Here is a 16,075-nt window from a genome sequence, read left to right on the forward strand (position 1 = left end):
TCCTGACACCATGCTGGGAGTAAGTTCATGGAGGCCAAGTATCTTGCCAAAGATTATACTGCTGAAAAGGGGTGTCAGAATTTGAATTCAGACTGAGTTGTTTCAAACTTTCTTCTAATATAATATTTTAGATTAGATAACTTGAAAAATCTTCTATTAATCCTTAGAAATGTTAAAAATATCTGCAAATGCTTGATAAGGTGGAGCAAATATCTTTTCAAGCCCAGAGCTGAAATGAACTTCTCAAGGAAGTAAGAGGAATTACCAGGGCCAAAAACAAAGGGTGATACCCTGAGCTTGCCCTTGGTGAAGGAAGCTGGGAGCAGGCAGTCTTGGTAATGGAGGGATTCTAATATTCAGGCAGGGCAGAAGACAGAGTGGAAAGTCAGAACTGAGAACCCCATAGAATCCAAGCTGTTTTTTCAGCCTGAACGTAAAGGGTTAACACTAGGCCTGGACTGAAGCAAGCCAGCCTTAGAATGACCTTGGTTTTACACAGTAGTTTCCGTGGGAACTGGGAACCTGCTAGTTAACATAAATGGGTAGTGCTGTGTGTGCTTCCTTTGTTGTGTGGGACTGCATCTGGTTTGGGGTGACAAGCACAGTAGAATAAAACTGGCGGGGGGCTCGCTGCAGAGAACATATACTGAAACTGGAACGATACAAGATTAGCATGGCTCCTGCACAAGGCTGACACGCAAATTCGTGAAGCATTCCATATTTAAAAAACAAAACGAAACTGGTGGGAGCTCTCTCCTGGGCCCAGACCTAGTTTGTGGTGACATGGTTAAATGTACTAAGAAGGTCAGAATCATCGGTAAACATGGGCCCTGCTACGGTGCCTCCCTCAGGAAACTGGTGAGGACGGAAATAAGCCAGCATGCCAAATACTTGTTCCTTCTGTGGCAAAACCAAGACAAAAAGAAAAGCGTTGGGGATCTGGCACCATGGTTCCCACAAGAAAACTGTAGTGGGTGGGGCCGGGACCGACAGCACCGCTTCTGGCCTCACAGGAGCGGCTGAAGGAATTGAAAGACCGGTAGAAGCTCCACCATTTGAAACACTGCTGGCCCATGGTAAATGACTTAAATGGTGCATCAAAATTTCTTTGGTTTGTGGTTAAATTTGTTAATTAGATGTTCTGATTTTCATTGCATTAATCTTGCTTTCTCAAAAGAGGTTTGGAAATGAAAATCCTTCTAATTTTTATTGGAAAAGGAAACTGATGGTAAAAAGGAGCTATGACTTTTCTGTATCAAAGGGACCTACAGATACCTGAGGCTCTCATGGGTGACAGTCATACACACCCTAAATGGGAGAAAGGGCAACAGAGGCTGTGGCTGCTGGGCCTCTCAATGACATGAAGACGCTATAGTAGATGACAGCCCTTTTTTTGGTCTGTGAGTCTGAGGCTAAACTACTCAGTAAATCCACCTGTGCTGCTGCAGAGGCAGCTGGAGGAAAGGGGCCTGTCCTCAGGCAGGTTTGGGTTTGACTTTACCCTTACCTACATGAACTGCTAAACTGAGATATTAATTCAAAATTAGCTCTAATCTTGCGGTATTCCTAAAATACCTGGCACAGCCAAATGCAAAGCCACTCTGGAGGGACACACCCTCTATCCATCCCATGCTGGGATTCAAAAGACAAAACCCTACTAAAGATAAGCTTAGGATCCAGAAATATAAACATACATGGGAACAATCAATCTTTATGAATGAAGATGAGAAGATCTAAAGAAAAAAAGAAAAAAAACCACCAGCAGGTCTCTACCTCCAGGAACTTTGGATAGTAGAAATAAACCCATTAAATAAATATGCTTGAGGGACACCTGGGTGGCTCAGTGGGTTAAAGCCTCTGCCTTCGGCTCAGGTCATGATAAAGCCCTACATCGGGCTCCCTGCTTGGTGGGGAGCCTGCTTCCTCCCCCACTCTGCCTGCCTCTCTGCCTACTTGTGATCTCTCTCTGTCAAATAAATAAATAAAATCTTTAAGAAGACAAATAAATATGCTTGAAATAAAGTTATAAAGCAGGAACTGAAAACAAAATATTTTTTAAAGTATAGTGAGTAAAAAGAGAAAAACATGAAAAAAGTCATTGAAATAAAAAATTAAATGGCATAAACATAAGAATAGGCACAGCTCAGAAGATAAAAAGAGATGAAGAAATTATTTAAAATTCATTGCAGAGACACAAAAAGATAAAAATAAGAAGGCAAAGTCATGCAACAGGGGACAGATAGCCCCTGTTATCCCCATAGGGACATGATAAGTATGCCAAACATGCATTTAATAGCAGTTGCTGGAGAACAGACTAAAAAGAAGAGGGGAGAGAATATTTGAAGATATCATGTGGAATTTCCCTGGAATTAATGGAAGGCAAAAAGCACAGATTTCAGCACAGCAAATAAAACTAAATCTGTATTTAGATTGTGGTAGTGACTTTGGACAACACCAAAGACAAGGAAAAAAATAGTACAACCAATTATAGGGTAGATATTACCAATATATTAAATGATAATTAAACTTATAGCAGACCTTTCAACACAAGAGAAACCAGAAAGCAATGAGCAAGCCATTATTTAAGGGAAAAAATGATGGTTTACTTATAGTAATGATTCTTTATGGAGAGAACTACTACAAGAAAACGAAACAAGGAAATTTGATCAGGAAGAAGAAAACAGAATCCAAAAGGAAAGATCAACATATAAGCAGTAACAGCAAGAACCGTTAAATATGTGGGTAAATCTCAACAGGAAGTGACTGTATAAAATAGTAACTGTTAGTAACGACCACCATGCTGACTGTTTTCAGAGACAAACAAATAAAGTGGGAATAAATTACCAGAGGATAACAACACACATATAAGGCAGGAGAGCGTGTTAAACCATTCTAAGGTCCCTGTATTGTTTGGGAGAAGCTGATTAAATTTAGACTGTTAAGTCAGGAAAATAGATGTTAAAATTTTAAGAGTAAACAATATCAGAATAGAAGACAGAAAAGGAAATAAAGGGAATAAAGAAGCTAAAAAGAAATGGTGGTGTGATGAAGAGCAGGAAAGAAGAGGCACAGTAAACATCATGCACAAAATAGAAATAAATCCCAATGTATCAATAATGGAAATAAATGTAAATAGGATTAAATTCACCAGTTCAAAAGACAAGAGTTTCAAACTGAATGAAGAAACCACCCACACAAGATCCAGCTATATGCCATTTATGAGACAAGTGACAAAAGAGCATAGAAACCTGAAAGAAAACAGAAATAAAAAGAAATACGAAGCAATCTTAATTATAAAAAGCTGGTGTACTTATGTTAATAGCGGACAAAATAAAAATCTTAGACGAAAAGCATTAGCAGGAATAAACAGTAAAATATAATGATAAAATGAATAATTTACAAGGAAGGTTTTTCTTTTAAAACCAGGAATCTTTTTCTTAATTGTTGCAAAGTAACATAAAATGTACCATCTTAACCATTTTTAACTGTAAAGTTAAGTACTGAGTACACTCACATTGTTGTGCAACTGAGCTTCAGAACTTTTCGTCTTGCAAAACTGAAACTCTATACACATTGAACAACTACCCATTCATCAGTAAGTTTTAAATGATGTATTTGAGAAGCTTGATCTGATGAAAACATAGAGAACCCAGTACTCAACAACTGGAAAAGACATACTCTTTTTGGGGTACCTAGGTGGTTCAGTCATTAAGTGTCTGCTTTTGGCTCAGCTCATGATCACAGGGTCCTGGAATCGAGCCCCACATTTAAGCCCTACATTGGGCCCCACATTGGGCTCCCTGCTCTGTGGGAGGCCTACTTCTCCCTCTCCTACTCTCCCAGCTCGTGTTCCCTCTCTTGCTGTCTCTCCCTGTCAAATAAATAAATAAAATCTTAAAAAAAAAAAAAAAGATCAAGGCACTAAAAAAAATTAGGTTGGCCTCCTATCTCTTCATGGCCACATTTAACCTAGAAGATGGTGGAACTATACTTTGAAAATTCTTTTTTTTTTTTTTTAATTCTTTTTTTTTTTTTAAAGATTTTATTTACTTATTTGAGAGAGAGAGACAGTGAGAGAGAGCATGAGCGAGGAGAAGGTCGGAGAGCGAAGCAGACTCCCCATGGAGCTGGGAGCCCAATGTGGGACTCGATCCCGGGACTCCAGGATCACGCCCTGAGCCGAAGGCAGTCGTCCAACCAACTGCGCCACCCAGGCGTCCCTTTTTTTTTAATTCTTAAAGAAAGAAAGCACAATGTAAAGATTTTATGTTCAAGTCAAGTTGTTGTTTTTTTTTTAAAAGATTTTATTTATTTATTTGTCAGAGACAGAGAGAGCGAGCGAGTGAGCACAGGCAGACAGAGAGGCAGGCAGAGGCAGAGGGAGAAGCAGGCTCCCTGCCGAGCAAGGAGCCCGATGTGGGACTCGATCCCAGAACCCTGGGATCATGACCTGAGCCGAAGGCAGCTGCTTAACCAACTGAGCCACCCAGGCGTCCCTCAAGTTGTTTTTTTTTTTTTTTCAATTTATTTATTTCCTCAAGTTGCTTTTTAAATTTAAGGCAAGACTCTCTAGAACATGTAAGAACTCATCAAGGAATATCGTTCTTAAGAGTTTTTTTGAGGATTCTCCTAGAGGCTGTATCACAGACAATAAAAATGAGGAAAAAGGGCAGTGAGGGCAGTGAAAGGATTGGTAATGAGTACGAAATCCAATCACTATAGGTCGAACACTGAAAGCAAAAGTGGGAACCAGGGAAATAGAATTGAATGTAAATGTTACAAGTCTTAGCAATGTAGAAACAATACATGAGAACCTACAGGGAAGGAAAAGGTAAAAGAAGGGGGAAGGAAGATAAATAAACTGCTTTCCTCAATTCTTAATTGCTCAGGATGGGTGGTGAAATATCAAAGGATATAATTTAAAGCTGGTGAATCAAGTTATAATGTAAGTATATTAGAAGTATATAAAGGCAAACTGTAAGAGAGACAATAAAATTGACTAAAATCAGGAGCTAAAGGAGAGAGAAGGGAGGAGAAGGAAGAGGAATTATCCTAATTTCATCACTGCTCACAGCCAGAAACACACACGGGGAGGGAGAGGGAGAGAGAGAATGAGAGGACAAACAGGATTTTTCACTAGGCCTTAAAAGCTACCCATAAAATGTACTAAGATCAAATATGTCTGCATATCAAATAGATACAAATGGGCTAAATTTACTAATTAAAACAAACCCTTCAGATTATATCACATACCCAAACCCAAATCAAGACCTATTCAGACACACACCCAAAACAAGATAACTTTCAAAAAGCTAAAAGCAAAAGATGGGCAAAAGTACAGTAGGCAAATGCAAATAAAAAGAAGCAGGGGCGCCTGGGTGGCTCAATGGGTTAAGCCTCTGCCTTCAGCTTAGGTCGTGGTCTCGGGGTCCTGGGACTGAGCCCCGCATTGAGCCCGGCATTGAACCCCACATCGGGCTCTTGGCTTAGTGGGGAGCCTGTCTCCCTCTCTCTCTCTGCCTGCCTGCCTATGTGTACTTGTGATCTCCCTGTCAAATAAATCAATAAAATCTTTAAAAAAAAAAAAAAGGCGGGGGAAGCAGAAATTTTGTTCTTTTTTTTTTCAGTTTTCTATTTTTTGTTTTGTTTTGTTTTAATTTTTTATTTTTTATAAATTGTTCTTTTTTTAAAAAGATTTTATTGATTTATTTGACAGAGAGATAGAGAGCACAAGTAAGCAGAGCGGCAGGCAGAGGGAGAAAGAGACGCAGACTCTCTACTGAGCAGGGAGCCGGATGCGGGGCTCGATCTCAGGACCCTGAAATCATGACCTGAGCCGAAGACAGCTGCTTAACCGCCACCCAGGCATCCCAGAAATTTTGTTCTTAATATCAGAAATGAATTTTGTCTACCACCACCAAAAAAAGTCTTTGTCTTTTCAGAGAGTAGAACAAAAGTATAGAGAACAAACTTTAGGCAGCCAATAAATAATTATCCATTCATTAATTCTCAGAAAATTTCTGGAAAACACATAAGGACCTGTTTTACTTCTGGGGAGAGAAAGAAGTAATTTCTATTCTTTCCCTTAAACAATTCTTCACAGTTTGAATTCTTACACAGAACATGTATTTACTTTTATAAGAAAAAATGATCTATAAGAAATATTTCAGTGAAATCAATAATTCTATTATATACTCTAAAATCAGTACTTTAGCTTTTCCCATATATTTGCAATTATCTGTACTATGGCACTTAATTACATATAATTTATGGAACTACTCCTAAGAAAACAAATATGAAACTTTTTAAGATCCTAGGTGACTATAAAAGATTTAGATAAATGTAAATTATACATCTGGAGTTAACAATATTCTAATTATCAAATAGTTCTTAATATTCAAATTTAGAACATGCAAGTACAACAGAAAGGAAATGTATTAACACTTCACTAGAGAGGCGCCTGGGTGGCTCAGTGGATTAAGCCTCTGCCTTCAGGCTCTGATCATGGTCCCAGGGTCCTGGGATCGAGCCCCACATTGGGCTCCCTGCTCAGTAGGGAGCCTGCTTCCCCCCACCCCCCCTCTGCCTGCCTCTCTGCCTGCTTGTGATCTCTGTCAGATAAGTAAATAAAATCTTTATTTAAAAAAGCCACTTCAGGGGTACCTGGGTGGCTCAGTGGGTTAAGCCTCTGCCTTCAGCTCAGGTCATGGTCTCAGGGTCCTGGAATTGAGCCCCACACCGGGCTTCCTGCTCACTGGGGAGCCTGCTTCCCCCCCGCCCCCCCCGCCTGCTTGTGATCTCTCTCTGTCAAATAAATAAATAAAATCTTTAAAAAAAAATAAAAAAGCCACTTCACTATAAAATTTCTTACATATTTGAGTTTCTCATTAAAGTAAGAAGTATATTTTTTAATACAATGTATTTTTAAGTAGTCCTGCACTTTACCAATATATCTATATAGTTTTGAGTGGTAAGTACACTCAAACGGTTAAAAAATGTTCCAAGTAGAAAACAATTAAGAATCTCAGTTAAGGGCGCCTGGGTGGCTCAGTGGATTAAGCCGCTGCCTTCGGCTCAGGTCATGATCTCAGTGTCCTGGGATCGAGCCCCGCATTGGGCTCTCTGCTCAGCAGGGAGCCTGCTTCCCTCTCTCTCTCTGCCTGCCTCTCTGCCTACTTGTGATCTCTCTCTCTGTCAAATAAAATAAATAAAAAATCTAAAAAAAAAAAAAGAATCTCAGTTAATACTTGCAAAGAGTTTATAATTCGTGACATGGCTAGCCTTTTTTTTTTTTCAGTATACTTTTTATTACAAAAGGTTTCTGGATAAAAGTAGAATGATACATGGATAGAGGAGGAGGACATATGGAGATAAGCAAAATGAGCATCAGGCACACACCAAACACGCCAAACTCAAACATTTAAAAAAAAAACCCAACAGTTAATGCAAATATAGACAAGTCCTGCATTTTTTTTTTTTTAAGATTTATTTATTTGAGAGAGCGAGAGGAAGCATGAGCAGGGGGAGCAGCAGCAGGAGAAGCAGGCTCCCCGTTGAGCAGGGAGCCCAATGAGGGCCTTAATCTCAGGACCTTGGGATCACGACCTGAGCTGAAGGCAGATGCCCAGCTGATAGAGCCACCTAGGCGCTGCCCCCTGTATTCTTTTTAAAAGATTTTTTTTAAGGAGAGCCCAGGTAGCTCTGTTGGTTGGGCATTCGACTCTTGGTTTCAACTCAGGTTGTGATCTTGGGGTCATAAGATCGCACCCCACAATGAGCCCCACATTGGGCTAAGTGCTCATCATAGAGTCGGAGATTCTCTCTCTTCCTCTCCCTCCACCCCTCACCCCACTCCTGCTCTCACTCACCCTCTCCAAACAAATAAATAAATAGTCTTCAAAAAAGATTTTTTTTAAAAGATTTTATTTATTTGCCAGAGAGAGAGAGAGCGAGCACAGGCAGGCCGAGTGGCAGCAGAGGCAGAGGGAGAAGCAGGCTCCCCGCCGAGCAAGGAGCCTGATGTGGGACTCGATCCCAGGACGCTGAGATCATGACCTGAGCCGAAGGCAGCCGCTTAATCTTTTTTGGGAGCCACCCAGGCGTCCCAAAAAAGATATTGTGGTAAAATATACATAAAATAAAAATTACCACTTAAACAATTTTTTAAAAGGTTTTATTTATTTATTTTTCAGAGAGAGAGAACACACAAGCAGGCAGAGTGGCAGGCAGAGGCAGAGAGAGAAGCAGGGTCCCTATCGAGAAGGAGCCCAGTGTAGGACTCGATCCCAGAATTCTGGGATCATAACCTGAGCTGAAGGCAGATGCTTAACCAACTGAGCCATCCAGGCATCCCCACTTAAACCATTTTTAGGTGTCCAGTTCAATGGCCTTGAGCACACTAACATTGTTTTGCAGCTGTGCCCACCATCTGTCCATCTTCAGATCTCTTTTCATCTTCCCAAACCAAAACTCTGCCCCACTGAACATTTAACTTCCCATTCTCCCTGTTCCCTACAACCACCATTCCATTTTTGTCTGTGAATGGGACTATTTTAGTCACATTAATGTAAGTGGAATCATACAGTATTTGTCCTTAGCACTGTGGGTTTTCAACATGGCAGAAGACACAGATGAAAATGTTGATGTGGCTCAGGTATCCCCTCTGACTTGATGATAGTGGATATGGAAAGAACTGGAGTGTTGTATTATTTGGGAATCGTGGTAAGATAGCTATATCTCTTTGTGATGAGAGATATAGGAAGTGCTTCACATACAGAGAAATCTGGTTAAATCACATGAAAATGAGCTTCAGTCTTGGTTAAATTATTATGTTATAATAAATGACTTTATAGAATTTAAGAAATGGTATACAGTTTACTTAGAAAACAATTTGGTTGAAAAGCAATAACATCCCTTCTTTTAAAAATATCTTTAATAGGGGCGCCTAGGTGGCTCAGTGGGTTAAAGCCTCTGCCTTCGGCTCAGGTCATGATCCCAATGCCCTGGGATCGAGCCCCGCATTGGGCTCTCTGCTCGGCAGGGAGCCTGCTTCCTTCTCTCTCTCTGCCTGCTTCTCTGCCTGCTTGTGATCTCTGTCTGCCAAATAAATAAATAAATAAATAAAATCTTAAAAATAAATCTTTAATAATTTTAATGATAAATACTTTTTTAAAAGTTCTTATGTTTTAGTCATTGTTGCAAAGTGCCTTGTATGTGTTGTTTTTCATTTAACCTTTACAACCACCATTAAGGAGGCTAGCTTACAGAGAGGGAAACAAGTTTATAGGGATGAAGTCACTTACCCATGTTATCTAGGGTCTGCCTGATTCTACAGGCCATGTTCTTAATCATTCTATCTATATTGTCTGACTAGAACCTTAAAGTAACTAGCACTATGTACTAAAATTCCAACCATGTAAAAACGTATGTATGAGAGGACAAGGCTAAAATACAAAGATGAACACTGTTCCACTGCTACTAATAGGATAATGGCTGGTATACTCAAGATGTCAATTAAAGTCCCTGACATACCTATAACCTCTCCAGAGGGAAAATTCTCTAGGCAGCCGTACTTGGTACCATATCAACCTCCTCTCTTCTTATTCTGTCCTTACCCATCAGCATAGCCTAACTGGCTAAGGATGGACCCCTGACCTGACCTGAGGATAGCCCATTGTCTATGAGATAGCTGGGCGGGAAAAACGAACCCCAAAACAGAAGAGCTGCACCAGGAATTTGAATCAGAAAATGCAGAGAAACAGGGCAGCTAGTAGTTTTTGAAAACTTCAACATAAAAAAGGTCACAGGTACGAAATGAACAATGCTTGGAACACAGAAAGCATTTAACAAATGTTTTTACTGTTATACTTACCATCTTTATCCACAAGCTCCCACTGCTAGCGTTCCTGAAACTTCCCCGACCCAAAATGCTCTATAGCTACAGTACCACTACCTGTTCCAGACTGATTATGGTTCTGATCCTTGGAATTCCATGACAGCACATTTCCTTTACTGTCTGAAATATCCTTTCAATAAAAACTCATTTAAAACAAATGAATTTAATAAATAAAATATTTACAGATAGATTTCTTAGCTTACTATTAGGAAGAAATTTTATCATCACTAGAAAGACACATAATCAGTCCCTTTTGTTTCCAAGTTGCTTACTCAAGAAAAGCATTAAATAAACCAATGGATTAGAATGTAACCATGAATGTGCTATGGTGAGTGCTGTGAAGTGTGTAAACCTGGTGATTCACAGGCCTGTACCCCTGGGGATAAAAATACATTATATGTTTATTAAAAAAAAAAAGAATGTAACCATGAAAACAATTCTTTTTTTTTTTAAGATTTTATTTATTTATTTGACAGAGAGAAATCACAAATAGATAGAGAGGCAGGCAGAGAGAGAGAGAGGGAAGCAGGCTCCCCGCTGAGCAGAGAGCCGATGCGGGACTCGATCCCAGGACCCCGAGATCATGACCTGAGCCGAAGGCAGCGGCTTAACCCACTGAGCCACCCAGGCGCCCCCATGAAAACAATTCTTGATGTCCTTAATCACAAAGCCTTGTTCAAAAATTCCCTTTTTGAAACTTTGTTCCTAACAAGCACATCACTTGCTTCCTCTTTCCTTATCAGTTAAGTATACAATTCTGATTATACTTTTTTTTTGTTTGTTTGTTTCCTTCCCTCCCTCCCTCCTTCCTTCTGTCCCTCCCTCCCTTCCTTCTTTCCTCGTAAGCTCTATGCCCAACATGGGGCTCAAACTCACAACACAAAGATCAGGAGCCACATGCTCCACAGTGAGCCAGCCACGTGCCCCTTTTCTATATTGTTTTTTAATTTTTTTTAAAGATGTTATTTATTTTTGAGAGAGAGAGCACAAGTGGTGGGGGAGAGGGGCAGAGGGAGAGAGAGAAGCAGGCTCCCCACTGAGCAGATCACAACCCAAACTGAAGGCAGAACTGAAGGTAGACACTAAACTGACTAGCCATCTGGGCGCTCTGCTATATCATTTTTTTTTTTTAAAGATTTTATTTATTTACTTGACAGACAGAGATCACAAGTAGGCAGAGAGGCAGGTAGAGAGAGAGAAGGAAGCGGGAGCCCTGCAGAGCAGAGAGCCTGATGCGGGGCTTGATCCCAAGACCCTGAGATCATGACCTGAGCCGAAGGCAGAGGGTTTAACCCACTGAGCCACCCAGGCGCCCCTGGGTTCTATATCATTCTTAAGTTGGGTTATCTTTTGTCTTTCTTGAATTTTGACTCATTTGACCTGTGAGTATATGGACTCCAGACAACAGGGACTTGTCTCTTCCATTTCTTTTGTGATGACAGTGGTGTGTAATGGAAAGAGCAGGAGATGAGAAAAAAGACAGATGCTGGAGTCAAGCGGCAACTCTCTCACTACCTGTCTCTTTGGATAAGTCACTAAACCTGTCTCAGACCCCATGGCATTTTCTATTAAAAGGAAATGATGTGGCTTTTCACTGTGGTCCCTTGACTGATGGATGGCATTCGTGTAGAATTTTATAGTTCCATACTCAGGCGCATGCAGTACAACCCACATTCAAACCTAAAATTACTACATGGAGAGTGATAAAGTGACAACTGCTAATGTCAGTTAGATGGCAGAGGCCATCTGATCTGGATTTGTGGAGGGCATTTACCTTCTAACTAACAGTTTAGCTTCAAAGCGGTGGTTAGAATCAGCTTCCAAGCAATGGTATTTCATCACTTATCACAAGCTTTTGTAGTTTGCCCCTGGCCCTGCTCCCCAGCAAAACAAGTCCATCAATCTAAAGTTAACTTGTCACCACTCATTGGCAGACTCTGAGCTTTTACCTGGCCACAGAAGAATATGACTTCATATTTAAAGCTCTGACATATATCAGAATTAAAGCAAAAATCTAATCTAGTTGAACTTGTGATTTCAACTTAAACTCCTTCTTCTCCTTCTCTTTCCCCCAATAATTTGACAAAACAAACAGCATAAATTAAACAAAAAACTTCATAGGTTACATTATTACTCTTTTTTGTGGAATCATATAATAATAATAATTTGCTTTCTATAAATTACACAAGTAAAATATTCAGGAATCTAACTAGAATATCTGAACAAGACAAGATGCTAACAGTTATCGCAAGCCAAATACACTTACTTGACATTTCTGACGCAACTGTCGTAGTTCTTTTATAACTGGGGCTAGAGCTGACTTCTTTTCAGATACCAGTGAATTCAGTTTTTTTACCTGTCATTTAAACAAAATACATGCTCTAAAAAAAGAATTCAAAAGAACAAAAATACTACATGCATAAATATATTAAAGTGTTACATAAAAGAGTAAAACTGAAAATTACTTCAAAACCAAACAATGGGGAAATGATTAAGTAAATGTCATTTCAGTAAGATGATGGGATAGCATTTAACTATTCAAAATTCAGTTATTAAGACAGCAAACCATATTTGCAATCTAACATTGAATGATGAAAAAAATTAGAAAGTTGCCCTTATAATAATACAATCATGTTGTACTATTAAAAATATGTAATTATATAGATTATACAGTATATAAGTAATATGATGAAGTGATATTCAAAAATACATAATAACCCAAAGGATTTAAGTAATGACCTATCAAAATGGACAGCAGCCATAGAGACTAATGGGGTCTTAAGTCCTCTGCTTTTTAGGAGTCAGGTTGTAGTAAGATCCAGAGGGTTCTGGGCAAGTGGCCAATGTGGAAAAAATAGGTGGAAGTGGGTCCTCTGCGAGGCTGGAGCAGCAGCTATTTACCAATAAGGAAGGAAAGATTTCAACATTTTAATGTTTGATGAAGCTGTATCAGTGCATTCAGGCTGAACAGCAGCTCCAAATATGGAAAGATACTAAGGACACACACAAAAATGAAGCAATTTTATTATTTAGGGCAGTATTATTTGGGATAACTTATTTTTTATCTTAAATATTTCTTTAATGTTCTGTAAATTTTACACTTCAAAAAACCGCAAAGATGGTGGTGTCTGGGTGGCTCAGTGGGTTAAAGCTTCTGCCTTTGGCTCAGGTCATGATCTCAGGGTCCTGGAATCCGAGCCCCGCATCAGGCTCTCTGCTCAGCAGGGAGTCTGCTTCCCCCCCCTCTCTCTGCCTGCCTCTCTGCATACTTGTGATCTCCGTCTGTCAAATAAATAAATAAAATCTTTGGGAAAAAAACCCCGCAAAGATAAGGCAGCCATTTCAATACATAATTCTATAGGGTATTTAAAAACCTATCATGTTTCCTTGGGAAAAAAAACCTGCAAAATGCATAAATTATGACAAGTTTAGCAACTTACTGGAATGGAAGCATTCAGAAGAGTTGCTAAAGACAGATGAAAGAATATAAAATAAACAATATGCAGAAATGAAAATTTGAGTGTTTTACTGAAAACAAAACACAAAAACATCTACTTCTAGCTATATAATTTTTAAAAACTATTAAAAAAACAAAAACAAAAACAAAAACAAAAAAAACAAGTGAAATCAGGGCGCCTGGGTGGCACAGTGGGTTAAGCATCTGCCTTCGGCTCAGGTCATGATCCCAGGGTCCTGGGATCAAGTCCTGCGTCGGGCTTCTTGCTCAGTGGGGAGCTTGCTTCTTCCTCTCCCTGCTCTGCCTGCTGCTCCCCCTGCTTGTGCTCTCTCTCTCTAGCAAATAGATAAAAAGTAAGTCTTAAAAAAAAAGAAAAGAAAGAAAAAAATCAAGTGTAATCACCATTTCAGACATGTCGTCGAGCGTTCGGCCTTTCATCTCATCGACCTCAGTCTTCAGTGCAGATACCCGTTCTAGCTCTTCCTGGGTGTAACTATACCCAGATATACCCTTTTTCTCTTCAACAGTTTGCTAAAAGTAAAGAATAAAAATAGGTGTCAAAAATGGGGTCCACAAAATGGGTGACAGAACCTTGATGATTCTGTAAGAAGTGTACAGATTTAATGTATAACAATAAAGTTATAAGTAAAATTAGCTTAGAATTGTAAATAATTTTTATTGACAATAATTACATATCTTTATATGTTATAAACTTGCATTAAACTTTGGTATCCTTGGGTGCATAGTAATTCTAATTTTAGGACTCAATAAATATTTGGTGACTGAATGAATTCTCAAGTGATCAATATATTTGCATTCACTCACCCATCCAATGTTTACTATATACCTAAGCGTGCTGAGCCTAGTTTTAAGCACCAGATACACAGCAGTGAACAAAACAGGGTAAAAAAAAAGTCTTCCCTCACAGAGCTTACTTCTAGTGAGAGTAAACAAGAAATCTGTAGACAAATAGAATACATAGAGTGTGAGGTGAGAGTGGGGTTGGAAATCTTAAATAACAGGGTGGTCAGGGCAGGTCTTTCAGAGAAGATGACATCTGAGCAAAGCCCGAATGAAGTAAGGAAGCAAGTCCTACAGATATCCAGGGGCTCAGCAAGTACAAAACACGTGTCCTTTCCAAGAAATAGCTAAGAGACTGGGGGAGCTGAAAATGGAGTGAGAATGAGGTTGGGGGTAGGGATCATGTTGGAGTCAGATGGTTTGCTGGAACAGTCTCGGTTAATGTCTACTGTCCTTTGCATTTTCAAAAGTGTCCTACTTTTGATGATAAATTATACGGTTACTTTATTTTTAGGCCAATGAAAGAGCTTAGGCTTATTTTAAATGAGATGGGAGGTTTGTTGGGTGGTTCAGAGTAAAGGAATTTTTAAATGGCCACTTTTTAACATCTGTGCTGAGATCGAACTATAGAGGGACGAAGGAAGCCAGTTAGAAGACTACTCAAATAATTCAGTTTACAGATAATGGTAGCATGAGTCAGATGGTGGTGGTAGAGGTAGTGAGCAGTGGTCTATTTTAAGGTAGAGCCAACAAAATATTAAGACATATTAGATGTAGGGTGTGAGGAATAGTGAGGGGTAAAGGATGACTAAAGTTTCTGGACTTTAGAACTGAGGGGATAGAGATGCTGTTTGTTGAAATGAGACTCTGTAAGGCCAGGTTTGAGGGAGTAATGAAGATCAAAAATCTAGTTTTGGACATTTAAAAAATTTGAAATGTCCAGTAGATACTGGGCAAGATGTTACACAGTAAGAGGTCACAATGTTACACATATAAGACTGGAATTTGAGGAGAAATCTAGGCTAGAGATATAGAGTTGGGAATTGTCTTCATAAAGAAGGTCTTTAAATCCATGAGACAGGATAAGATAACCAAGGGAGTGAAAGAAGAAAAGAGATCTAACGGCTAAGCCTATGAACTCCAATTTTTAGATCTTAGATGAGAAGAAATCAGCCCCAGAGTAGGAATATAGGAGCGCTAGTAAGGGAGAAGAACAAGGATGAGGGAGTGATCAACTATGTCAAACACTGCTAATAGGCCAAGTAGGAAAAAGACTATGACCTGATTGGACAGGGTTCAAAACAGGATGGAAGAACCAAAAGGAAGGAAAGAAAAAGAGAGAGAGAATGGAAGAAGAGTTGGAATTTGGGGCTGCCAATAAAATTGAGACTCCTAAGAAAGGAGTAGATGGAACTATAGAGTATTAGCCCAAAATCCTAAATGCAATTTCCTCTTTGGGGATTACCAAACTCTAAGCTGTGCATAAGAGGGTAAGACTCCTAGCAACCAAGTGGAAATCAGTAGATGGGTGACTAAAAAACTGGGCAAAGGCTTCAGTATCTCATAGTACTAGGGAGACAGAGGTAGGAATTCAAAACTAGTCAGTGTGTTGTTCCAGACTACCAGCTGAAACCCCAGAAAGGCTACTCCTAAGGAGTAAGGGTCATAACCTAAGAGAAAGAGCTAGGTGCTAGGTGTAAGGACTATTTCCTGGGAGTAGAGTTTCTGCCCCAGGTATGAGGGCTGCATCTTAGGAATAAGAGAAAAACACCAGCTTTAGCAAAACTGGATCAAGATGATCTATGAGAAAAAAAAACCCCAAATGTTCTTCTAAGGAAGGAAGTGTTTTCAGAGCCTGGCATTCAATAAAAAGGTACTAGAGTAAGCAAAGTAACATGTCTGAAAATCAAGAGAAAAAAAGA

At 39.5% G+C, this 16,075-nt stretch overlaps 1 protein-coding gene and 1 pseudogene across 3 annotated transcripts in view; one reads left to right on the forward strand and one right to left on the reverse strand.

Annotated features, from left to right (window-relative positions):
* The window catches only part of IFT81 (intraflagellar transport 81), a 145,187-nt gene that overhangs the window by 15,088 nt on the left and 114,024 nt on the right, over positions 1-16,075 (reverse strand). For all 3 annotated transcript variants that reach the window (XM_044244299.1, XM_044244300.1, XM_044244301.1), the window contains exons 13-14: positions 13,755-13,883; positions 12,162-12,251 (exon numbers count right to left, since the gene is read on the reverse strand). In XM_044244299.1, coding sequence (XP_044100234.1) covers positions 12,162-12,251; positions 13,755-13,883 — 219 coding nt within the window. The remainder of the gene's footprint in view (positions 1-12,161; positions 12,252-13,754; positions 13,884-16,075) is intronic.
* Positions 626-725, forward strand: LOC122903809 (annotated as a pseudogene).

This window comes from Neovison vison, chromosome 3 (assembly GCF_020171115.1).
Source record: "Neovison vison isolate M4711 chromosome 3, ASM_NN_V1, whole genome shotgun sequence".
NCBI classification, from domain to species: Eukaryota; Metazoa; Chordata; class Mammalia; order Carnivora; family Mustelidae; genus Neogale; species Neogale vison.